This window comes from Saccopteryx bilineata, chromosome 4 (assembly GCF_036850765.1).
Source record: "Saccopteryx bilineata isolate mSacBil1 chromosome 4, mSacBil1_pri_phased_curated, whole genome shotgun sequence".
Taxonomy (NCBI): Eukaryota; Metazoa; Chordata; class Mammalia; order Chiroptera; family Emballonuridae; genus Saccopteryx; species Saccopteryx bilineata.
This window is the reverse complement of record NC_089493.1, coordinates 189,860,291-189,884,480: the sequence shown is the minus strand read 5'-3', so window position 1 is coordinate 189,884,480 and position 24,190 is coordinate 189,860,291. Positions and strand designations below refer to the sequence as shown.

The window sequence follows — 24,190 nt, the reverse complement described above, 5'->3', positions numbered from 1 at the left end:
TGGGGGAGCAGTGTAGATGAAAAAAAACATGCCGCAGGAACCCCCATGATTGTCTGATATGTACGAAAAGTGGGGAGGGAAGGATGGTAGAGGTGGGGTCAGGGGCAATGACAGCGAAGAAAGGGGGGGCTGGGACCTTGAGGAAGGCCCAGTGAGGCATGAGTCCTCCAGCCATGTTCTTCAACCCCCAAATCATTCATCCCATGTCCCCACAGTGCCTTCTTTTTGCCTGGGCATCAGTGGGCAGCTGGAACCAAGACAAGGGACTCGGGGGTCCCACCCTGGCGTTTTGGGCACTGGGACTGTGGAGCAATGCCGCAGCCCTCGTACCTGGGGAACGGGACCCAGCTCCCCCTCTGATGACATGCCAAGCTGTCCAGGTTTGTCACTCATCAGAATGTGCTCAGACAAGTAAAGCCCTGACAGGGAAAACGTGCCGGAGAAAGACCGCTGGGTTTCCAGGGGCCCCGGGTTCACACACACACACACCCTCCCCCAGGGAGCAGCTGCTTTTGAGCTCCTTGCCTGTCCGTCTCTGGTCCCACTTGGTGTGAGGGACTCACTGCCGAGAGCTGAATGAGGAAGAGGCCTGCGAGAGAGGGATGGTCTGCAGCTTTTTTTTTTTTTTTTTCTGAAGCTGGAAACGGGGAGAGACAGTCAGACAGACTCCCGCATGCGCCAGACCGGGATCCACCCGGCACGCCCACCAGGGGCAATGCTCTGCCCACCAGGGGGCGACGCTCTGCCCACCAGGGGGCGATGCTCTGCCCCTCCAGGGCGTCGCTCTGCCAAGACCAGAGCCACTCTAGCACCCGGGGCAGCGGCCAAGGAGCCATCCCCAGCGCCCGGGCCATCTCTGCTCCAATGGAGCCCCGGCTGCGGGAGGGGAAGAGAGAGACAGAGAGGAAGGAGGGGGGGTGGAGAAGCAAATGGGCGCTTCTCCTATGTGCCCTGGCCGGGAATCGAACCCGTATCCCCCGCACGCCAGGCCGACGCTCTACCGCTGAGCCAACCGGCCAGGGCGTCTGCAGCTTTTTAAATGAAAATTCACCTGTACACGTGAATTAGTTAAAATGTTGGCTATTTTTTCATTGGCTTTCCAAATCAGCCTCAGGAAGACCAGTGCCTGTGGCTCTGCTGTTTGAGTTGCAAGATTCTCATCAGCATTCAGGGAAGAGCTGTCCTCTCCCTGCTTTGAACTTGTCAGTGGCTCTCCTTGTCCTGGGATGAGGTCCAAACCCGATCCCATCTGCCATCACCTCCTGTCTTCCGAGTAAGCCTCCACTCAGCCGCTACTCCCCCTCCCGCCCCGCCCCCTTCTAGCCACACTCGCCTTCGTCTGCTTCTCAAATCACGCGTGCTGTGTGCTCAACCGTCTGAGTCCTGGCACACTGTTCCCTCTCCCAGCATGCTCTGCACCGGCGGTTCTCAAGCCCCCACCTGCATTAGCATCCCCGGGGGACCTGTTTAAAACAGGTGGCTCAAATGCAACACCTGGACCTCTTCAGATCTTGACTGCGAACCAACTTTAAGGACTCGTTAATTCCGTTAGGTGTACTAAAGCTAGACGATTCAATTAAAAGTCCTTATTGGTCAGAATGAATACTGAAATATATATGGGCAAAGTGACATGATGTCTGAGATTTGCTTTTAAAATATTCCAGAAAGAAAGAAAAAAATAAGTGTGTCCTTGTGTGTAGGGCTAGAGGAAATAAAATTAGCAAAACATTGATAATTGTTCAAGTTGATATTTATTTATTATACTGTTCCCTCTACTTTTGTGCAGGTTTTTAATTTTTTGCTAAAAAAAAATAAAAACAAGTATTTCCTTGCAAGGAGAAAAAACACAGGCAGCTGTTCCAAACCTCCCAAGTTTCTGATTCAGAATATCTAGGATTGCACCTGAGAAGTCACGTTTCTAATAGATTCCTAGACGATGCTGGTCCAGGGCCCGTAGTTTGAGAACCACTGCTCCAACACCACCGACACATATCCTTCCCTATGTGTCTCCTGCTCACCCCTCATGTCATCATTGCAGCTGCACTTCCTCTGGCTGCCTGGCAGGATTGAGCTCTCCTACTGTATACATTCCTCCCACACAAGCGTCTCAGACTTCACAGCGTCGAACTGAGTTATAAATGCGCATCTGTAAAATGACTTGCTTATGTTTTGTCTTCCGTGGAATTTTATAAGCTCCATGAACCAAGAGTTAGTTTGCTACCTATCCCTGTGCGTAGCACCGTGCCTGGCGTTATAGCAGTTGCTCAGTAAATGATTGTGGCTGGGTGAGTGGATGGGTGGGCGGATCTATTCTGAATGTGGGCGGAGCATTCAGAGGGCTGTTCGCCTGTTGCAGGGCACGTTGCGGAGAGAGAGCAAAGGGGGGAAGACCCACTGAGCCACATAACCGGGTTCTCCCTGGCAACCGGGAAAATGACAGCTACTGCACCCAACCTCCGTCCCATCCGCCCCCTTAGCGTCAAACAGAAACAACGCATGCAGAGGGCAGGAACCTTCTCTGAAGGCAGGGTCTGTGCTGTTGCCCCGGACTGAGTGACTTCGGACAGGTCTTTTCTCTTTGGGGTCTCAGTTTTGCCATTTGCAAACCAAGAAGGCTGAGCCTTTTAGCTCTAAAATGTGTTAAGAATCATGGGTTCTGAGCAAAGATGCTTCATTCTGAATGGTATCCCATCATGGTCAAACTGGGAGGACTGACTGGTTCTTGCTTCTCTTCAGAGCCTCCGTTTGGAGCCATCCTTCTCCAGGAGCTGCAAGTGGGGTGGCGGTGAAAGGATGTGAGGTCACACGCCATGAACAAGGGGGCACGGAAGTCTGAGGGGCACCCACTTCCTGCCACTTGCCACCCTGCTTTGGGGCAGCATCCACCCTAATGGCCCAGCTGAGATTTCAGGACCGGAGTATTTAACCAAGACTCAACATACCTTTGTGTATTTCAGATGAGTGTCCCCAAATCTTTCCCCCCACCCCGCAATCCCAGTTTTAGATAGTCTCTGTGAACCTGCATGGCCGCGCGCGCGCACAGCTCTGCACTTTCTGAGACTTGCTGGAAGGGGCGGGGCTGCCCCATCGCTCACCGGACGATGTCATCCTCACGTTTGGTCTTTGTACGTGGCTAGAAGACCTTCTCTCCTTAGGGAAATAGACTGGAGTTTGATGCAGAAGTAAATCGATTCAGAAATGATTTAGAAGAGCTCCGAGCAAAAAAAAAAAGGGGGGGGGGGTTCAAGAAGTGGGACTCTTGCCTTCTTTGCTGCGTTGTTCAGTTAAGAGGAAATGGGCTTTTAAACCCAGCTGTTACATCAGAGATGAAAAATACTTCTGTTCAGGTGTTTTGATGTTACGGTAATGGCCTTCTCAGTAAGAGTGCCTTTTTAACCTGTTTTGTTTGGGGTTCTGTTCGTCAGGGCACAGGGTGTATTTTCCTCTCCGTGGGGGGTACCAGGGACCTCTAGCGGCGGAGTATTTAAAACGCAAGGCTCCAAAGGCCCAGAAGAAAGTGAGGGCGTCTGCCGGCTCAGTGGCAGGAGGCTTAGAAAAGTTGATAAGAAGGATTAGAATTGAAGGCTAGAAAAGGCTCTTGAAAAGCCCGTCCATCAAGGGCTCCATTACTTTATATATATTCTCCAAAACCACATGAAGGAAAGGGAAAGAAAGGAAGGGGGTGAAAAAAAAAGCCTGGCTTCAGTTCAGGACGTCAATTATGTCCTTTTTTAATCCCCTTTTCACAATTTATTTGACGTTCTGAACGGTGGCCAAAAAAGCTATTATAACTATAAACCATATTCATTGGTATAAATCTCATTAAGTTGAGCGATTTAATTAAGGTATTGACATGCTTAATTGATACGGGTAAGCCAAGACCATTTTCATATCTCATTTCCATATGCTTTCTGCTTTAAGAGGAGCGAGGAGCTGGATCTTAAAAAAAAAAAAAAAAAAAAAAAATGGCTCCCTCCATAAAAATGCTATAGATTAATCTGCGGCTGCCGTCCCAGGGGACCACTTCCTGCCACTCTCCCTGACTCCGAGCCAGCTACTCCTCTAAGTGGCCCTGCTCAGGGGGAAGGTGATGTATATACCCTGCTTGAGTGCCTGTCAGGCCCTCTTATGATCAATAGGAGAATATTTATATTAATAAAGCACAGAGTTAATTAAATAAAATGGTCCTCTGGGTAAACTTAAGATACGAGGGGATGGGCAGAGATCCATATATTCTTGCTATTTGAACATGAAGTATGTGCCTTGAAATTTTATGGCGCTTTTAAAAACTCGCTTTGTAATGTAAAAAAGTTTGAAAGCCCCGCAAGTTCTCTGGGCCAGCGCCCCCGCCCCCGCTCACGCAGGCGTGGCCGCCTTCCGCAGCTGCTGCTGCTGCTGCTGCTGCTGCTGCTGCTGCTGCTGCTGCTGCTGCGGAGGGAGCCGAGGGAAGGACTGGGGTGCTGGAGACCCCGGGAGCTTAGGAGGAGCCGGCCGACTTTCCCTGGGGGCCTGTCTTGGCAGACAAGGCAGGGATGGAGGACGGAGGCCTGAGCCCAGTGCCGTCCCAGCAGCAAAGATGACACCGCCTTGTCCCCAGAGCAGACCTCGGACCCCTCCCATGATTGGTCCTCTCGTCCTGGGGAAGCCTCGAAGCTGCGCCTTTCAGGGAGGAACCTTTCCCAGCCTCACAAACCCTCCTGGCTTCCCCAGATCTTCTTCCACGTGTTCCCCCAGCCCGTCCCCTTCTGTCTGCTCTTCCGTGTGTCTGTGCGCCTGTCTCACCCTGTGTCTCCGGGTCTCATAGCTGTGCCTCCCTTTCCCTGTGCGTCTCCTCTGTCGCTGTCTCTGGGCGGCTGTGTGTCCCTCGGACTTTCTCTTTTCCTTTGTTTCCTCTAGTTTTATTCTCTGTCTCACCAAGTCAGTCTTCCTTGCTCTCTCCCTCTTGTCCTTTGTTTCTCTGCCTGTCTGTCTTTCCCTCTCTCAATCTTTCTCTTTCCTTGCCTCTCTCTCTCTCTCTCTCTCTCTCTCTCTCTCAGTTCCTCTGCCTTTTGGTCTCCCTCTCTTACCTCTGTATTGATCTGTGTCTGTCTGTCTATCTCCTTCCCCACTTGGGCTCTCCAGCCCATCTACAGCTGACTTTGCAGGTCTCTCTCGTTCACTGACTCAGCCCCCCGCTCTGTCACCCAGAGGCAGACTTTCCGTTCCATCCCCTCGGTCCTGGAGAGGCCTCGGGGCCTCCACTGGGTTTGAGGATAGTCAAGAGGGCAGACACATCTTGCCTCGAGCATCGGGGTCTATGTGCTCAGGTGGAATCATACTGCTGTCGTGTCTCCCACGGATAGTGTCTTCTCATTCTCTTAGCTTTGACCCACAGCACCGAACTCTGTGAGAACACCGTAGTCACCCTACTAATGATGACCCCTCGTTGAAATGTAAGCCCCAGGACAGTGTTTACAGGGTAGTGAGGACAGCCAGGGAATTTGCTTTAGTAGCAAATTCAACTCTCCTACCCCCGCTGGATGGACCTCTTTCCTAGGGCTGTTTCCTGCCCGGTTCTGGACGCCCTGGCTGCTCAGGTCCCGGGCTTCCTTTGGAAGGAGGAGGGAGGGGCTCTCTGACTCGTCCTGAGTCTGTGCAGAGCGGGCAGGATCCATACTGTGCTCTCAGCTCAGAACCTGTGTGTGGGGTGAGGCCACTTCCCAGCCTCCCCTGCCCGGGCTGTGATCTGAGCTCCTCCCAGCTGCCCACCAGCCACCTCAGCTGTCCTCTTCCCGCCTCTCTGTGGAAGCCTCCTGCCGGCTTGGCCTGTGCACAGCAGATGCTGCACCGTCCTCTGTTCCCAGCCAGCGTCCTGGGGGGTGGACAGAGAAGCCGGGTGGCTTTAACCTACGTCCCCGTCTTTGCTACCACATCCTCTCCATCCTGGGGGAGAGCCTGGTCGATTCCTATAGGAACCAGGGAAACTCAATGACTGCTTTCCGTGGTGTTGAAACTTGACCCGGAATTGCTGCTTTATAGTTTTAGAGTTATTCTCCGGGCCTGTGTGATATTCTCCGGGCCAAGGAATTTGCATGGATTTTCTTGTCTTCTACTCACAGCGTTTGAAGGCAGACTTGAACAGATGCGATCACTCAAAAAGAATTAGCATTTATGAAGTGCTTTTAAAGCCAGGTAGCATACAAAAAGCTCTAAATTCACAAGGCATTTCCTAATTCCCTGACGGAAGTATATTCATTGTTCCCATGTTGCAGTGGGGAGAACCGAGGCTCAGATGGGCTAATCTCCTCGTGCAAAGCCACACCTCTAGCAAGAGGCAGAGTTGGAGTTCATACCAAGGTCTTCTAGGCTCCCGAACCCTGCTTTTAATACTGTCCCTCAGCGCCTCACGGGATCCTGGCCACACGCAGGACTTTTGGGGTCAGGTAAAAAGGAGGGGGGCTACCAGGAAGAGTGTGGCTCGGGCTGTGGTCAGTGATCAGGCTCAGGGAGGCACAGGGGTGGGGGGGTGCCGTCGAAGAAATCTCCCCTTGTCCCTTCTCTCTGTGCCCCGCCTCCCGTCACGTCCGGCCTTTCCTCTTTTATTGTCTTTGGCGTAAGATGAGCGGCAACAGCCTCACACGTGTTGCTGACTCGTCCCGTCTTCGCAGTCCGCTGGGTCCTCCAGCGCTCACATTCCCGTTCCTAGTGCTTCTCAAGCCACGTGGCCAGAAGCAGGTCTGGGATTAAATATTCTTGTTAACCTCAAACTTGGTGTAGATCTGTTGAACTGTATCCATTTTTATATAAATGGACATCCGTTTTCTATATCAATGCAAGAGAACAGCACTTACTCCCCTGCGGTCAATACCAGGACATCCCCGGGTGGGTGATATTAGCAGTATCTATCATTGTTTTGAACGGAACAGTACGGAGTGCGTGCGGGGTGTTGTGAGGCGAGACACTGTCTGTGGTATTACCATAGCTAAGCGGCTTAAGCTGCTACACACTTCAGCGCTCGCTTCGCCAAGCTGGCCTTGCAACTCGGCGTGCCCGGCTGGCCCTTGCTGAATTGCTTCCAGGCTTCGGTAGAAGATAATTTCGAGCCTTTCTGAAGCCGTATTGATTTCCTCGGCCAACGGCCTCAGGATAGCCTCTCACCTTCACCGTGGAGGTTCCGGTTATTGAATGCGGATCTTGAAGAGTTACAGGAAAGAACGGGCATATACAAGCCACAGTCCCTGGAGCTGCAGCTCTGCATTCCAAGTCCCAGCCTCTGGGCAGCTGCAGCCCAAGGCACCATCTGTCCCCACCGGCCGCCCAGCCACTCACCCACCCACCATCCCCCCTGGCAGGCTGGCACGTCGGCATATCCTCAGTAAAACAGAGCGGATCGCAGAAGGGCAGTCCCAGGACCGTATCCCTGGAGAAGGGAGGGGTTGTTCCGTCTACAGGGCATGACTCTTAGGGTCAACACGCACAGGGGGGAACAGAGGGGGGTTCAAAGAATCCTTTCTTCATAATCATGTTGAAGGTTATAGGGAGACGAATTAGGAAGTGGCTTCAAATGCTCCCAAATTAGGCCCTGGCCGGTTGGCTCAATGGTAGAATGTCGGCCTGGCGTGCAGGAGTCCCGGGTTCAATTCCCGGCCAGGGCACACAGGAGAGGCGCCCATGTGCTTCTCCACCCCTCCCCCTCTCCTTCCTCTCTGTCTCTCTCTTCCCCTCCTGCAGCCAAGGCTCCATTGGAGCAAAGTTGGCCCGGGCGCTGAGGATGGCTCCATGGCCTCTGCCTCAGGCACTAGAATGGCCCTGGTTGCAATAGAGCAACGCCCCAGATGGGCAGAGCATCGCCCCCTGGTGGGCATGCCTGGTGGATCCTGGTGGGGTTCATGCAGGAGTCTGTCTGACTGCCTCCCCGTTTCCAACTTCAGAAAAATACAAAAAAAAAAAAATACAAATGCTCCTAAATCACGGTCCCTTGGCTCTCTGGGCTGCCCCTCTTCTCCCCACTTCCTCCTTCTCTCCCACCCCCCTGACCCCCAGTTTGACTTCTGTTCATTCTCAGAAGGGTTTCCAGATCTTCAACGCAGTTTGGCGGGGAAGAGACTGATCACAGAGCAGAGTGTGGCAAAGGTAATCACAGCCTTCTCACTGCCAATCATCCCCTCCAAATAGCAGCTGCTATATTCTTGTTTCTCTTCATATTGTATAAATCTTTCGCCTTTTACCGAATAGCAGCCGCAGCTCGTTGCTAAAATGTGTCTCCTTCTGTACCCGGAGTTTCATCATCCATATTATCCTGTGCCGGAGTCCAGAAACGGGGAAAGGAGGGGTTGTTCTTGGAGATGAGACGTTGTCAGGCACACGGCCCTTTGCTGGATCAAATCCATCTCCAGATCTGCTGCTACGCTGTCCGCCAGGTTTCAGGACTCTCTGAGATCTGCTTCACCAAGCTCCCAGCGTACCTGCTTGTTCCCAGGCCTCAGCTTAGCTCACTCAGCCTCTCCCAGTCGGAGATTAGCTGGGTTCCTCAGAACACAAGCCTGTGCTAGTGGCCTTGGTTCTCAAGCATGACCTGCCACCCAGGAGACAGAGCTAGAAGGATGGAGGAATAGGGCAAGAGCTCTTTATAATCTAAAGGATCAAAATGGACTTGGGCAGGGGGATCCTCATAGCTTGAGATTTATTCTTCATGACCCATGAACCTGGCAATGGCATGGAATCATCTTCACTTATTTTTGTATCCATTCAACATATATGTTTTAAGCTATGTGTCAGGCCTTCTGCTCAGCAAAAATCTCTGACCATGAGAAACTAATAATTTAGTGACGGTGCCAGTGGGAACAACTGTGTCACCTTAACGGGCTTGACCTTCATCAGCATGGAGTTTAGCAAACAGACTCACCATTTCCCAACTCACTTTTACCTGTGCCCAGGCCCCTAATTCTCCTTTAGCTTTCTGGCCGAGCCCTATTCGACCATGCCCTGGGACAGCTACTGAGTTCAAGGACCAAGCATTGCTGGACGATCTGACATTTTGCTTGAGCCTTCTTTTTCGGCAGAGTTAAGAGGGATATGAGAAAGGGACTGTGTCCATCACCAACTCAACTTCCTCTTCCCCGAGGCCAACCAAAATGGGCCAAAGTGGGAACTGGAAACACAGTCTTGGCATCCACCAGAAAAACATGTTAGAAAGCACACTCTCTGCCCCCTTAATTTTCGCACAAGCAGATCTCCGTCTGTGGGGATATCAGGCCTCGGACCTGTGGCTATCGGGCCACCCTCCGGGAGGTACACACGGGTGTCCAGGGCAGTGATGAATCTAGAAGCCGGACAGACGCACACACTTCATTTCAGAACAATTACATAAACGCGGCCCTGGTACCCCCACCGCCGCCTCCTCGTTCACGAGGTTTCATCTCCTAATGGCGAAAGCTGCCTGGTATGGGCATGTCTTTGTACAGAAGAGAGGGCTCCGTTTGGGCCGCCTCTCCGAAGAAGAAGGCACGGGAGCAAGGACGCGTCTCCAATTAATCAGCAAATGCTTTGGCTCCAGCTTTAGGCCAGAGGATCGATTTACATAAAACTACTTCTCGAGATGACTTTGCCTCCTCCTGCTCCCCCTGCGTTCCCCCTTGTCCAGCCAGCATTAGACATGCTACTGGATTTCAGACCGACAGTGTCAGCTACGACAATCAAATTAGGGATGAAAGCCTCAGAGGGCTGCCAAGGGGGAGGGACAGAGGGGAAGGCCGGGTGGGGACAGTGTGTCCGCCCAGGAGGGGGGTGGGCGGCACAGAAATAGGCTCCCTTTCCCAAACTCCACTGGGCTGACATGTAGCTTCAAACACAGAAAAGAAGAAAAAAAAAACAGAAAAACCATTAGTCTCCATCCTTTTGAACTAGGTGGACCCCCACCACCCCCCAACCAAGATTGGGAGATTAAACCAAAACATCTCATTGGACCTAAAAATTGCAGAAGACTTATCTCAGATACAAAATTAGATCCCACGATCAGATGATCGTCAGCATCAGATCTCTGCACACTATCTAAGGACACCGACGTCACAGCTGTACCCGCAAATGGTACGTGGTGATGGATGCAGGGACTTGAGTCAGATGCTTGCCGTTGGGCTCCTGAGGATGTTTCCTGGACGACTCTGTCACGCGGGGAAGTCTGAACCAGAACAGAAGGCGCAACTGGGCTGGTCCTGGGAGCTCCCCGATCCCGTCTAACAGAACTGCCTTGTCGCTACACTGTGATCATGCCGGGGATCAGCGAGCTGTTGAGAAGCTCTCAGCCCCTGCACCGTTCGCTGGAGATGATCCGTCAGTTATAATGCTGTTTGGCGGACGTAAAGAGCCTGAGTTGGCGTTGCCTGTGGTAACTAAGTGAAGAAAGCCTCTGTTTGGACTGGAAGTGTTTCTTAACCGTGCCAGCCCTGAAGGATTTGGTTCAGAAAGAGTCACACTACGTCCCGTGGATACGGGGAGGTTCTCCGCTCACAGAAAGGATGGCCAAGCAACTGGACTAGCACAGCCCATGGCTTGCTTCCCTTGATGCGGAGGTTTCTACCTTGCCTGGCTCCCCTCGTATTTTCTGTCACAGACCCCAAACCCCCAGAGCCCCACGTTGGGCTTCGTCAGCTTGGTTCCAACATCATCTAAGACTCTCTCCCTCTCTGGGCAGTGAGTGGGCATGTAGATGGCTACAGCGTCCAGCCCCCGGCCCTATTCTGCACCTGCCCTGTCCGGTGTAACAGGCTCCAGCCCTGCGTGGTCACTGAGCCCTTGAGACGTGGCCTGTCTGAATGGAGTTGTATGGAAGGAACACACTAGATTCCCAAGACCTGGTATATATAAAAAAAAAAGGAAAGCATCTCGTTAATAATTGTATACCGATTACACGTTGGAATGATAATACTTTGGATATATTGGGTTAATTAAAACACTAAAACTAATTTCAACTGTTCACTTACAGTGTTTTTAATGCAGCTAATGAAAAATTTAAATCGCCCCGGTGTTCCGTGCTGTATTTCTATGGGAGAAGGCTGTCCTGGAACTAGCAGGTTTCCCCTGGAGGGGGCTTGGCCTCGGCTCGCTTCAGCCCTGCTTTGAAGTGCTCTGTTGGCCCTGATTGGAGAGCTCTGTTGGCCGGCACGGAGGGTTACTTGTTTGTAACTTGGGGGACGTGAATCTAGCCGGGCTCTGCGTTTCCCCAGCTCACCCCCTCAGTACTTGCATTGCCCACATTCAACCTGACTTACTTATTTAATTAACCTGGGTAATCCTGATGCATTTGAGTCTGTGATCTCTGGACCATCGGTCCACAAAGAGACAACATGGGGGACCCCAGGGGTCACTACTTATAAGCAAGCCTGTACCCTGACTCCCTGGGCAGCCTTTGATGGCAGCCCGCAGTCTTCAGTCCACCAGCGGGACCCTCAGCCTGGGGGCCGGAACACCAGGCCTGGTCCGAGGTCTCCGCTCTAGACTGCCTCTCATCCTGGCCGCTCAGTCCTGCTCATGACCTGCACCCCCCCCCCCAGTGACTTCCCCACTAGAGTGCAGCCTGGCAGGAAAACGGCCGGCAATCACCTGTCTGTGAGGCCCCACCGGGAATACCCTAGTCCCAGTCGACCCGTCAGCCCTACGGGTTTGGGAGAATCCAGGGGCACATTGCTTGGTTTTCTGCTGCCACCTCTCTGGGGTCCCAGGGAAGTGTGTCATCTCCCATGGGCTCTTAGCTCTGGGGAGCCTCCAGACAGGGCCCTGAGTGGCTTCTAAACTATAGACACTGTCATTCTCCCTCCTTCAGGAATCAATCTATCCTCTGGGCATTTGGCCAACACCAGCAGGCTCACACCTGAGATGTAGAAGGCCTCGGACCCAAATATTCCCTAAAAGCAGACTGGACACTTAAGATAGTAAGATGCTATATGTGTTAACTTCATGCTCATAAAATGAAGATAGCGATTTGCATAGAGCAGGGGTCTCAAAACTCGCGGCCCGCGGGCCGCATGCGGCCCGCCAAACAATTTTGTGCAGCCTGCAGACTAATCCACGAAGTTCAAAATATTTTGGATAAAATTAAGTAAGCCTAGGGGCCTACTTGTATTTTTCATTTCTCTAGCATCCTAGCTAGATATTAGCTTAGTTAACAGCAGTTGTGATGCAAACTACAGTTTCTGGTCGTTTTGTGGCACTGAGTAAACTGCATGTACGATTGTGCTTGTTGTACTGATTTTTTTTGGTTTTCAACTGCAGTGAGAAAAGTGTTGCGTAACAGTTGCCTTTTGTAGACCTAGTGCGGCCCGCCGAATGGCTGTGATCTTGCTCTGCGGCCCACATGCTGAGTTGAGTTTGAGACCCCTGGCATAGAGGGTAGAAAGCACTTGCTTGTTCATTACTGCAATGCTGAGCCCAGTTTCACAGGAGCACAAGTGAGGCTCGGAGAATTGAATTTGATGTTCTCAAAAGGCATGTGGCCCTTTACGGGGCACAGCTGGGATGTGGACTTGGCACCGAATCCCACGCCCTAAGCATTCTACCCACGTTCTCGAACCTATTCAAAATTTAGACTGCAGAGCCCATCGCCAGGGTCTCTGGTGCCCTAGGTCTGGGGTGGGTCCCAGGGACCTGCATTTAAAGTTGTTGTATTTTTTTTAACGGACATTTTCACATATCTATACAAGTCAAGCACAGATGCTAAAAGAACCCGCTTCGTACCCATCCAGTACCACGTCTAATCAATTCGTGGCCGCTCTTGTCGCATCTGTCCCTCGCCTCACTCCCCCTCCTTCTATGGTATTTTGAAGAAAAACCACAGATCATTTCATCCTTAATTATTTCGGTATGTGTTTTTCAAAGGTAAAGACATAAATGAAAGGAAACATAGCCACAACACCGTGATCACACCTAAAATTATTTTTTAAAAAGGGATCTCTATTTTCTCAAAGCACCGTCTGACAGCCGTCCCTGAGCCCCACTGTGAGAACAGCCGCCGGTGACACGCCAGCTCTGAACAACATCTCCGCACTGTCCTGATGCTTATCAAACCGTGCACTTGGCAAGACAAGACCGAAGTACTTGATGAGACAAGCCTGCATCCCTGCAAGCCCAGTGACTGAGATTGTCATCTTTTCCCTTCTCTTTCCAACCCCCCCCCAGCCCCGCACACCCCCTGAAAACGAGAAAGAATCCGGGGCCTCGAGGAAAGCAAAGCTGGGACTTATTTCCCGTGTGGGTGGGGAACAGTGTCAGGGTGAGTGTAGAGGCAGGCTTTCTCCGTGTGGCAAAGGGCAGACCCAGGCCGCTGCAGCGTGGAGGCGTTGATCTCACCTTCATACAAGGAGGGGGGTCTGTGGATTTGTAGCTGGAGTCGAGGAGAATGCCAGCTCCAGGGGACAGAAACGTGGTTCTGTTCCCTTCGGTATCTCAGTATAGAACGTGGCGTAGCACGCAGTAGGCGCTCAGTTCCTTGTCTCAGAATCTGAACGGTATGACTGGGACTCTGCTCATAAGCCCGTCGGAGAAGGCAGCACAGAAGGAGCTCTTCCTGTGATCTTTCCCTCCGTAACTTTTAACATCAAGGGAGCAAGCAAAGTAAATTCCTGCTGCCATGCAATACTCAGAAACCCAAATGGAGCAGTGGGGATAACCAGGTGTTGAGGTGTTGTTGTTTTTTGGGGGTTTTTTTTGTCCCCCGTTCACACTTTGATTCTCTGGACTGCTGAGATAGGTGGCGGTTCTTTCAGGAAACAACTCAGTGGCTCCCTGTCATCTCCCTCGGACAAAGGGTGCCGCTGACCGGGCGCCGTGCCCGGAGGTACCAGGGCTTCTCAGCTGGGATACATGCTTGCAGCACGTTTGGTTTTGACAGTGGCCCAACTGCAAACACAGAGTCTTGCTCGTTAAGATAAATCGCCTGCAAAAGAGATTTGCCTTTGACGATAAATCCTCCCTGAAGTCCACGTTGGGAAACCCCCAGGGAACACTTTTTCCTGCGTGTCTGTCCCTCCTGCCGTATAACGTAAGCAAAAACGATGATCTTTCTCTGTGGTTTCTGGAGCAGAGTGCTGTGTCCTAGTTCCTCTGTGTTAGGACTTGGGGTTGGGAGGGACAGGGCTCACTTTTGTTAGGGATGGTGATACTGAGAATACAAGAAATCGTGGATTCGTGGATTATCCATCAGAAATTCAGAAATCCCTAAATGAGTTTTGATTGATACCTACTGCACCAATGGGAAGTTTTCCTTCCTACTGGGCAGTGACTGGGAAAGGAATTTTAATGCAAACTCAGGCCAAAAGAGAATCAGAATGGTAATCCACTGTCCTGATCCTAAATCCAATTCATGGTTCCAAATGCATCCAAAATATAATGGGTCCAAACTCAGATCGCTTTCTCATTTAGTTTAGCTAATCAAGAGTTGATGGTTTATTTTTTTCTCCCACTGAAAAGGCACCTGATTGGTCGCAGTGCAAGCAAGGGGTTTGAGGGTTTAGACGAAGAAGTTTCCAGACTGGGTTGTTTCCGTTTTCTTCGGCCGGTTAGCTTCCTGCCGTGGCCTCTTGATCTTTGGTCCTGGATGTGTCATTTCTGAAAAAAACAAAACCTTCTGAGAACTTCTTGATTTAGGGGAGCTGTCCTTGAAGGCTTCTTAGGAAATGCTTTGGATTAGATCCCGTGAACCCCCTGCACTGACGCGGTCTCCCATCTCCGGCTTCTTTGGACTTCGCTGCTGAAGGTCATGGCTGGGAATCTCCCCAGCAAGCTGTCCTTGGGTCCCTGGAGCTACCTCGTCCAGCCTTACGGAGAACAGGTGGAGCCAGGGAGTCTGCGTCTCTCCTGGGGCTCTGGCCAAGGACTGCCTGGCGCAGGGCTGCAAACATGAGAGACAGGAGCTCCCAGGCTGTTGGGCTAAGGCAGGATTTAACCTAATTGTCCTTGATCCCCCTTCTCCGTGCTGCTCCTCCGTCCCGTACTGGTCTCTCCCAGGGGCACCTTATGAGGCCATCACCTGGCTAAGTGTCTGTTTCTGAGAGAGCCCCCCACCCCCACCCCCAAGACAGACCCCGTTCTCCTGGACCAACCTCTCCTGTCTCATCCAAAAGAATCTAGAATCAAAAATGGGTACTGCTTTCTAGATAAGGGGTCTCAAACTCAACTCAGCATGTGGGCCGCAGAGCAAGATCACAACCATTCGGCAGGCCGCACTAGGTCTACAAAAGGCAACTGTTATGCAACACTTTTCTCACTGCAGTTGAAAACCAAAAAAAATCAGTACAACAAGCACAATCGTACATGCAGTTTACTCAGTGTCACAAAACGACCAGAAACTGTAGTTCTCATCACAACTGCTGTTAACTAAGCTAATATCTAGCTAGGATGCTAGAGAAATGAAAAATACAAGTAGGCCCCTAGGCTTACTTAATTTTATCCAAAATATTTTGAACTTCGTGCATTAGTCTGCGGGCCGCACAAAATTGTTCGGTGGGCCGCGAGTTTGAGACCCCTGGCCTAGATGATAGAGGAGGCAAGCTCTACTCCTCCCCCAGATTGTACGGGAAGAGCATCAGCAGCACTCGTGTACTTTGTTCTTTGCAGAGTTGCAGGCACGTGTCCTGAGGAGGATGTGAATTCAGGGCTAAATGGGCGGTGGGGGGGGGTGTGTGTGGAGCGGGAGTCTGAGAAATGAACGCAGCCATTCATTGAACGACTGCAGGATTCCAGCTGCTGTGTGAAGTACACGTGCACATCAACCCGTTTCACCCTCACGATGAACCTCGGAAGCCTGTCGAGTAAGTCCTACTGTACAGGTGGGGAAACTGAGGCACGGAGCATTTCAGTAGTTGGCACGATCCTATAGGGAAGAAGTGGCTCCACCCGCCTCAGAAACAAGAATTCCCCAAGGCTGAGGGAGCTCCCGAGGCCCGTTTCGTATCTGCTGAATGACTAGAGATTGAATATCTAGGAGCGAATTCCCCCACCACCAACCCCACCATCACCAGAAACATAGACAGGACTTCCCGGAAGCACAGTTGGGCCTGGGATGAGCCTGTTGTTCCCGGGGGGGCCAAGGGCAGTCTGTTTTCCTGCTGCTCGCCTCTCCATCTCGCCGGGTGGAAGCATGGGGTGGGCCGGGCTGGGGATGAGGGTGGGGACTGTCACTCACTGTTGCTCAGAGAACAAAGCATGCCTGACATTGCAGGGAGAGCCCCGGGAAGCATTTCAAAAGCTCCGCTGGAACTAGACAACCTTTCAATCCATTTATCAAAGTGTCTGCAGTTCCCGTCCCAAGGTAGATGAAGCAATAATAAATTTGCGAAGAAAGTTAATCTGTGTCCAAAGCATTTTAGTAAATTAAAAAAAGGGGGTGGGGAGATGGCTGGACGGGGGATATATTGGTTCTTGCCAACTTCTATTTGACTTACTGTCTCCTTAATAAGTCCTCTATGGTTCTTGTGTTTTTGGATGGAATAATCAGTCGGTTAATCATTTTCCGGAAGCAGGAAAATGCACTTTAGCTAATGCAGTTCCCTTTCTTTAAGAAGTCTAATTATTCAAAAAGGCGTCCCAATTCATAACCCCACTTCCCAACCAAGGAAGCCTTTCCCGCCAGCCATCTTGAGCTCCCAGAAACCCCCAGCTCAGCTCTCTCCCACCCTACTCCAACCTCATATCTTCCATCTAAGGTTGTTTTTGTTTTGTTTTTTATAATAAAAAGCAAAATCTCTTTTCCTGGCTGCCTCCCAGCACTTCCCCTCAGGAAGGATAAGGTACTCAAGCCTCAACGAGCAATTGGCCCGAACTGAGCTCTTGAGCCCTCCACGGATAGATTTTGTTATTTTTATTTAAGTGTCAGCGGAAAATGGTGGCTCTTGTCTCTCTCAAGGATAGTACTTAACAATAGCTCCATGCTCTGGCACCACGCTGGGATAAACACACTATTAGGGACCCTCACAAAGGCCCCCCGAGGTAATTGCGAAGGGACAGTTACCGAAAATGAAGCGGCAGCCCCCTCTCCCGAAGCCTCCTGCACGCCCCATCAGCAACCCCATTAAAGTTGTCAGTTTGTCAGCCTACTGAAGGTATTTATGAAATCAATATACGCTCCCGCAGACCAATGGCAGCGGCGTTGTTAGCCAGAGAAGAGAGGCTCAATGGGAAATAAAATTAATAAAATGTATAAGCAGATGGTCATGGAGAACAGATAAACTCCCTACAATCTCCTGTTTTGCTCAGTCGTGGCAGGAGGGGAGCCAAGCTTTATTTACCCCGGGCTCCGTGAACTCGCAGCAGGACTGGGGATACTTACAGCAGGAAAACAGAGAACAGACACCCAGGTGGCAAGGGCAGGCTTTCGCCAGCGTGACTGCTTTCTGTGGGAGATTCCCTGGCCACTCCACCGGACTTTTCTGCTTAAACACTGCTCTCTTCTCTCCGGCCCACCGCACCGCAAACCAGAACCTTCATGTGACTGCTGTTCCTTCTGTGTGGCGGGGGGTGCCTTAAACGTAAAGGGGTTCATGCGCTGCTGGGGCATGTATGTGCCCCTTCTGGTAGCTTCCCAGCATGGTTAGAGGTGACACTTCTAAACCCCTCTTCCTGTCTGCTCCCCCGGCCTGGAGTTTGCTCACCAGCCATTTGCCGGGAGTGTGGCCCGAGCTGTTTCCTAAAGTGGCCAAAGACAGCAGCGAGCCTGGGAGGGGCGTGGGCGGGGGCTTGCTGTCCCGGAGACCAGCCTGTGCTTGGCGGAGGAGATGAGACCATTGTGGCTGCCAGAGCCTTGGGCATGGCCCAGATGCCTGGTGGCAATTGCATTAGTCAGATGACAGGGCCTGGGCCCCCTACTCGTGGAGGCTGATGGAGAGCAGAGGAGCGGCCTTGGTGACACTGCCTGACCTTTGTTGTCACCGTGGGCTTTGTCCAGTGCCCCGACTCCAGGCCGGAGCCCTGCTCATTGAATCAGGCCCAGCCGGGGGGGGGGGGGGCCTGCAGCAGGCTCACCGCACCTCTAAATGCACTTACACCGGTGGCAGACAGAGGAAACCGGATTTCAGACGGGGAGCGTCCTGTTACTCAGCCCAAGGAGCCTCTCGAGCTCAGATCTGCGCCCTGCCCCGGCGCTGAGCCACGCCTGGGAGCTCAGATCTGCGCCCTGCCCCGGCGCTGAGCCACGCCTGGGAGCTCAGATCTGCGCCCTGCCCCGGCGCTGAGCCACGCCTGGGAGCTCAGATCTGCGCCCTGCCCCGACGCTGAGCCATGCCTGGGAGCTTAGCCGTGGCCCCAGCCACGACCCAGGTGGCGCGTTTTCGCCAGCTCAGAGCGGGACAGGTCCCCTCAGCAGGCCAGAGGAGAAAAGCAGAACCTCTCTTCTGCCTTCTATTTCTCTTCCTGCCCCCTTGCAAAATGGTCATTTAGATGGCCCCGGTCTGCTGGAGGACGGTGATCTGACCTCTCTTTCCAGAGCCATCTACGGCTCTTGATTAGGTGTCCCTGGGAAGTCAGCTTGGGAGTGGCCCTTGGTGCACTGACTCTAGGTCAACTGAGCACTTAAACGCGTGTTTACCCGGTGACCCAGCACCTGCTCTGTATAGGACTTTATACCAAGGAACAAATGTCCCCAAATTATGTGGGCGGGAAAATTCATCCTAATGTTTCCTAAAACAGCAAATCAGTTGATTTAACTAATTAATTAATACCCAACAATGTGGGATCATATAGCCATTGACACAACTAGGTCATATACAGGTATTAAAAATGTTGGCGTAGATGTACTGTTAATGACATGAACAGATGTTCTCAATATAATAAGTGAAAAAAGAGGTTATAACAGACTGTATGCTATGAGATCATGTTGGTGAAGTTTATATATAAATTATTCCTAATTGGTAACAGTGGTTGTGTCTGGGTAGGTCATTTTTTTTTTTTTTTTGCTTCAATATCCAAACGTTTTTTTGTGTTCTTTTCAAAATAATGGAGATAGATAACTATATATTATGCACATGTGTGTATATATATGGTTGATATATATAACTATAGATATACATATATATATGATCAGTTATTCACTGAGATCCCAAGCAGCTTGAGGTATGAATGAAAACAAGTGCATGTGTTTGGTCTAACAAAAAATAAAAATAAAATAAAATAAAATAAAATAGGAGAACGAAACGGGAAAGGCTGCAGGGGTCTTAGGAAAGGACACCGAGGCTTTCAGGATTCTCAAAGGGGACTCTGGCAGAAGATTCGAGAGCTGACTCGCTGTCCCTTGCCCTCCCTCCTCAAAGCATCGTTAGCACTGCCTAATAGTCCAGGAGGTGCCAATGGAGCCCCCATTTGGGATGGCTTTGTGGAAAGTGCAATTTGAATTCATCAGGCCTATCACTGAGATGATCCAGGGGGCCCCCAGGGGTCTCGGGGCTCCAGAAGGAGCGGGGAGGCCGTTCCCTATCAGGATACCAGGATGGCCAGGCTCCGCTCCAATCCCAGATGACAAAGGCCGAGGGTCCCTGAGAGATGGAAAATGGAATGGCGTTGACCCTGCCGTGGAGGAGGGACACCTGCGGGGGAGGAGGGGCAAGGGGTCGTTCCTGGGAGGTGGCAAAACAGAGACTTGAGTGCAGTGTGTGCAACAAATAACCCAGCGTCTTGGCTCGTGGCCTGGAGGTGTGAGACCACCCACAGAGCCCGCCCTGGAGGCGAGCTGCTCCTGCCTGGTAACCATTTCAGTGAAGGCGGTCTCTGGAGGAACAATGCGAATGCTTGTAGCAGCCTGGGGCCTGAGACTAAACAGTCCCCAAACAGCCTCCGAGGGGTTTTGTTATCATAATGAGATGCAGATAAAGCCAGGCCTGGGCGGTTAACTCCGTGTGCCTCTTCTCTTCCTGTTTAGAGACCTGAGCGAGAACCAGATCCTGGGCGTCCCGAGGAAGGCGTTCCGCGGCATCGCCGACGTGAGGAACCTGTGAGTGATGTTTTCTGTTGCTTCGCTGCACGTGTGGCCGTCTGGCCAGAGCAGGGGTGAGGGACGGGACAGGGAGGCGGGCTCCCCGTGCGTGCGCGTGCTGCCACGGAGACACAGCGAGGGGGGGGACGCGCCCCAGCGGTTCCCAGGGAGCACACGTGGAATGCCACCACAGCTCCACGCAGCCCTGCCCTTCCCTGGTTGTTCGTCCCCAGGTGTGAGCGTCAGGGTCCCACCTGGGTCAGAGGCTGGCCCCGCAGTAGCTCTGTGGCCTGGGACTCAACTCTGCTGCTTCTGGTGTCATTATCGGCTGTAAAACGGGGATGAGAGCCGGGTGGGGGTGCGGATGCAAATGAGGAAATATTTTAGATACTCAACTGCATCGCACAGGGTACCTGTTCATTACATGGGAGCCATGATGATGATGATGATGATGATGATGATGATGATGATGGCTTGATGGCTGTGATGCTGACGATCTCACTGTTATTAGTAGAATCTTGTGAGAGAGCACTCGGACTTGTGTCCCAGGATCCTGGGGACACACAGACCGATCCAATTCACTAGGCTCTTCTATTTTTTTATTCATTTATTTTTACTTGAAATAATTAATGGTTCACAGGAAGTTTCACCGAATGGTAGCCAGGTCTAGGTATGGTTGCACCCAGTTTTCTCCCAACACTGACATCTTACATAATAACTATGGCATATATCAAAATCAGGAAACCAACATGGGTATATTCCACCGACCTCAGTCTTCAGATCCCGCGGATTTACGCGCGCTCATTTGTGTGTGCGCGCGCACGCATGCGCAGCTCTGTGTCACTTTCTCACTGGGTAAGCCCGTGGCGGCAAGCCACGCAGGACTGTTCCGTCGTGGAGTGTTGAACTTGCCACATAGCCTTGGTCATGTCCTACCTGGCTTTCACTGCTTGTTGCTGTCAGTGTCTCCTCACGCTCATGAAGAATATGCCTTCTGAATTTTCTGCCCACCCCACCGTGTCCCTGTTTTCAGGGCCTGTGTTTGGAGAGGATCAGAGAAGGTCTGGTTGGTGGGAGCAGACATTTCTGCCCACCGGCCTCCTCCACGGGCTCACATTCAACTTGAGAAATCTTGCAGGGGGTTTCCTTAAACTACGTTAGCTGGCTCTCTTCCCTGTGAGGACTGTTGGGATTGGAGCATCCTGGGAAGGTGCTGATGGCTTCCAGGTGCAGCTAGCTACCTCCTCGTTGCTGAGAACTTGGAGAGCTTTGGACAGTGAACGTGCAAAGTACAGCCGAGGGCGAGGCGTGTTGGGGTGAAGGGAGCAGAGGGCGGGCGGACCTTGCCGGGAGCTCCCAACAGGAGGCTGCCCGCTGCTTCCCCTGGACGTGTTTGCCCCAGAGCGGACAAGGACGGGCGGGGCAGACAGAGCTCAGGGAAGGTGACTCCAGATTGTGCACATAAACCAAAACTGAGAGGTTGTGTTAATTAGCAGCCCCGAAATGAAGGCAAGAGGGGAGCTTGGAGAGCAGGTCGGAGGTGAGAACATCGAGGACCTGAGAAGGCAGTGACAAACTCGAGGTCAACCAGCTTCTTGATGATTAAGCCCTAAATTAACATTTTACTTCACAGATATAAAGTGCTATATCTGTCCCATCTCATGGCTCTCATTTTAAATGGGCCAGTTAACAACAACAAACATATTCTGGTGATACAGAAACAGGGCTGTGTAATTCCTACTACATTTTTGATTCCCAGGAAAGTGATTAAATCTCCCAGTGGCCCTCAATAGTGCCTGGGGGTTTAGGGTTCATTGTTGTTATTTTCCTGTGTAATATCTTTAACTTCACAAAGGCCCCGGGGGTTAAAAGAAGCAGGGGTCTGTGGTCAGAGACTCCTGTGTCACTAGGAAACTACTGTCGGGCTCCCCTTCCCCGGGCCACACAGACGTGTGCTTCTCAAGCGGCTGAACGAGAAGGATCTCTCTGGTTGATACCCAGGGTCAGTATGTGGCCCTGGGCGGAGAGGGGAGAAACTCAGTGCTTAAAGGATGAATTAACCAAAAAAACTGAAGATGGACTGATGTCTTAACACCTCTAAATCAGTTCAGTCAGTTCACATTTGTTGGCCAGAAACTGCAAGTCCCAAAAGTACAATTCATGTTCTCAGGTGGCTTACGGTAAAACCAGGGGCAAGAAAACACAGGCATACAAGAGAATGTTCTGTGAGTTAATGATCTGCATGAAAATTGGCCAATGAGTGGCTATGCCGCAGTAAAGGGTTAAGAGAGCTCAGAGAAGGAAAATCACTTTAGGCAGTGTTGGCTGAAGGTTAGCGTCATGGCTTTGGAGTCTGACAGATCTGCGTCTGATTTCCAGCTGTTCTGTCTACCGACCGAGTCTGTGACCCTGAGTACATTACTGGTCACTTCTGAGCCTGGGTTTCCTCCACTAGAAGATGAGGCTGAGAATTATACTTAACCTCCTAGGGTATTTGTGCAGGTTAATAAAATAATGCCTGTAAATAACATAGCGCCGTGCTTGACACATGAAGCTGTTCAGAAAGTTCTAGCCACTCTTACTGCTGTAGTCCTTTGTTACTGCCAGGCTTCTAAAGACTTTAGCTGGGCCGGAACAATGATTGGATTTCACAGCGCGAGCAAGGCAAATAGCGTGTGCACAGTGTGGAGGCAAGCCTGCATAAGGTGTGTCTCACGGACACGGCAGAGCCGTCCCCTGGGGCGGGGGGTGGTTATGAGGCGGAACAATAGGGGATAAGGTGAGAAAGGAAAGAGGAGGCTGGGCGGCCGAAAGCCTTGGCGGCCAGCAGTCTGCACTGTAGATGCAGATACCAAGAGAGCCGCTGGTTTCTGGCCTGGGGAAGGTCATGATGGAGACAGCGTTCCAGAGGAGAAGGCGAGGACGAGGAGGTGGAACGGGGAAGGCCGGGGCTGGGGATGCCGCCGGGGTCACACCCGAGGGATCTGGGCTCACCCTGGGCTGGAGATGCCGCCATGGTCACACCCGAGGGATCTGGGCTCGCCCTGGGGAGAGAGCAGCCGGAGGTGGAAGGAAGCGTCCATGGGGACCACGCGGCACAGCTGGTCAGCAATGAGTTATGGGAGCCAGGGAAGAGGAAGCAGAAAAGGGGTGCGTTCCGAGCTCTGACAGTACGGAGAATGCTGGCACATCCTCGTAGTCACTCGTCCGTGCAGCCATCAGAGTATCTTTTTGAGCCTATCAAATGCTAGTTCTGGGGGAAACAGAAGCAAGTAGAATACACAGGCCTGTGGGCCCCACCTTCTTAGAGCTTCCAGTCCACGGAGACAGGAAGGTCGGGAGGAAGGACCAGAGATAGGTGTGAAGGGATGTCAAGGCTCCTGGGGACATTGTGAACAGAGGCCTCTTCCGTGTGTTCAGAAACTGGTGGCTGACACGCCACCCGGTTCCTGCTGGTGAAATGACTTTGGTCCGTGGGCCACAGCTACATCTGCAGGCCCCAGCTTCCGTGGTTTTAATAAGAGGGTGGCCTTCAGCGCAAAGGTCACGTGAGTAATTAGACTAGAGCTACAGGACGGAAGCTGAGGAGCGAGCCCAAGGAGGGGACATCTGGGTGAAGGCAACAATCGAAGATGTACGTTTAAATATGCATCTGTCCGTGTAAAATAGGAGAGGCTTTGCAGAAATTAAGTCTGGATGAAACCAGTTACGGAAACACTCCTCAGTTACCCAGGTGGAGACGGTCCCCTCTCGTACGGGCCGTGAGCGGCAAATCTTCCGTCTCAGGACTGTGCCCCCATCCTCAGTCCGCCTGGGAACGCTGCCGGGCCGGCCCTCTCCCGATCCTTGTATGCGCCGGGACGCGAACACCGTTCCATTGCTCTGGTGAAACAGGCGCAGATGACAGATCGGGGGCTGCTGGGCTGTAAAGGCTGCCGTTGGACCTCTCTCTGATGCCAGGTGCTTCAGTGAGGGGAGAGAGTCAAGCAGTGTCTTCTTATTTTTAAACTTCGTCATTTTGACGTGGACTTTCTTGGCCTGTCCTGGCCTCCCCCGTCAAGAAGGAAGAGCCTGTGGTATCCACACTTTCCATATGTTGACATTAAGTTTCGATCAGTGCGTGCAATGTGGTAAGAGACAGTGGGGCCGAGGCCGACCCGCCTAGCCTATGCTTAGTGACCCGCCCAGCCACTTTTCGGACTCCATCCGCAGAAAGGCCCGTGCGCTCAGATTCCTCCGCGCTCGGCCCTGCTAGCGGCA

General features: G+C 52.0%; 1 protein-coding gene across 2 annotated transcripts in view; it reads left to right on the top strand.

Moving 5' to 3' along the window:
* Positions 1-24,190, top strand: part of SLIT3 (slit guidance ligand 3) — a 606,305-nt gene that overhangs the window by 378,469 nt on the left and 203,646 nt on the right. For both annotated transcript variants that reach the window (XM_066273226.1, XM_066273228.1), the window contains exon 5: positions 19,877-19,948. In XM_066273226.1, the coding sequence (XP_066129323.1) occupies positions 19,877-19,948 (72 nt within the window). The remainder of the gene's footprint in view (positions 1-19,876; positions 19,949-24,190) is intronic.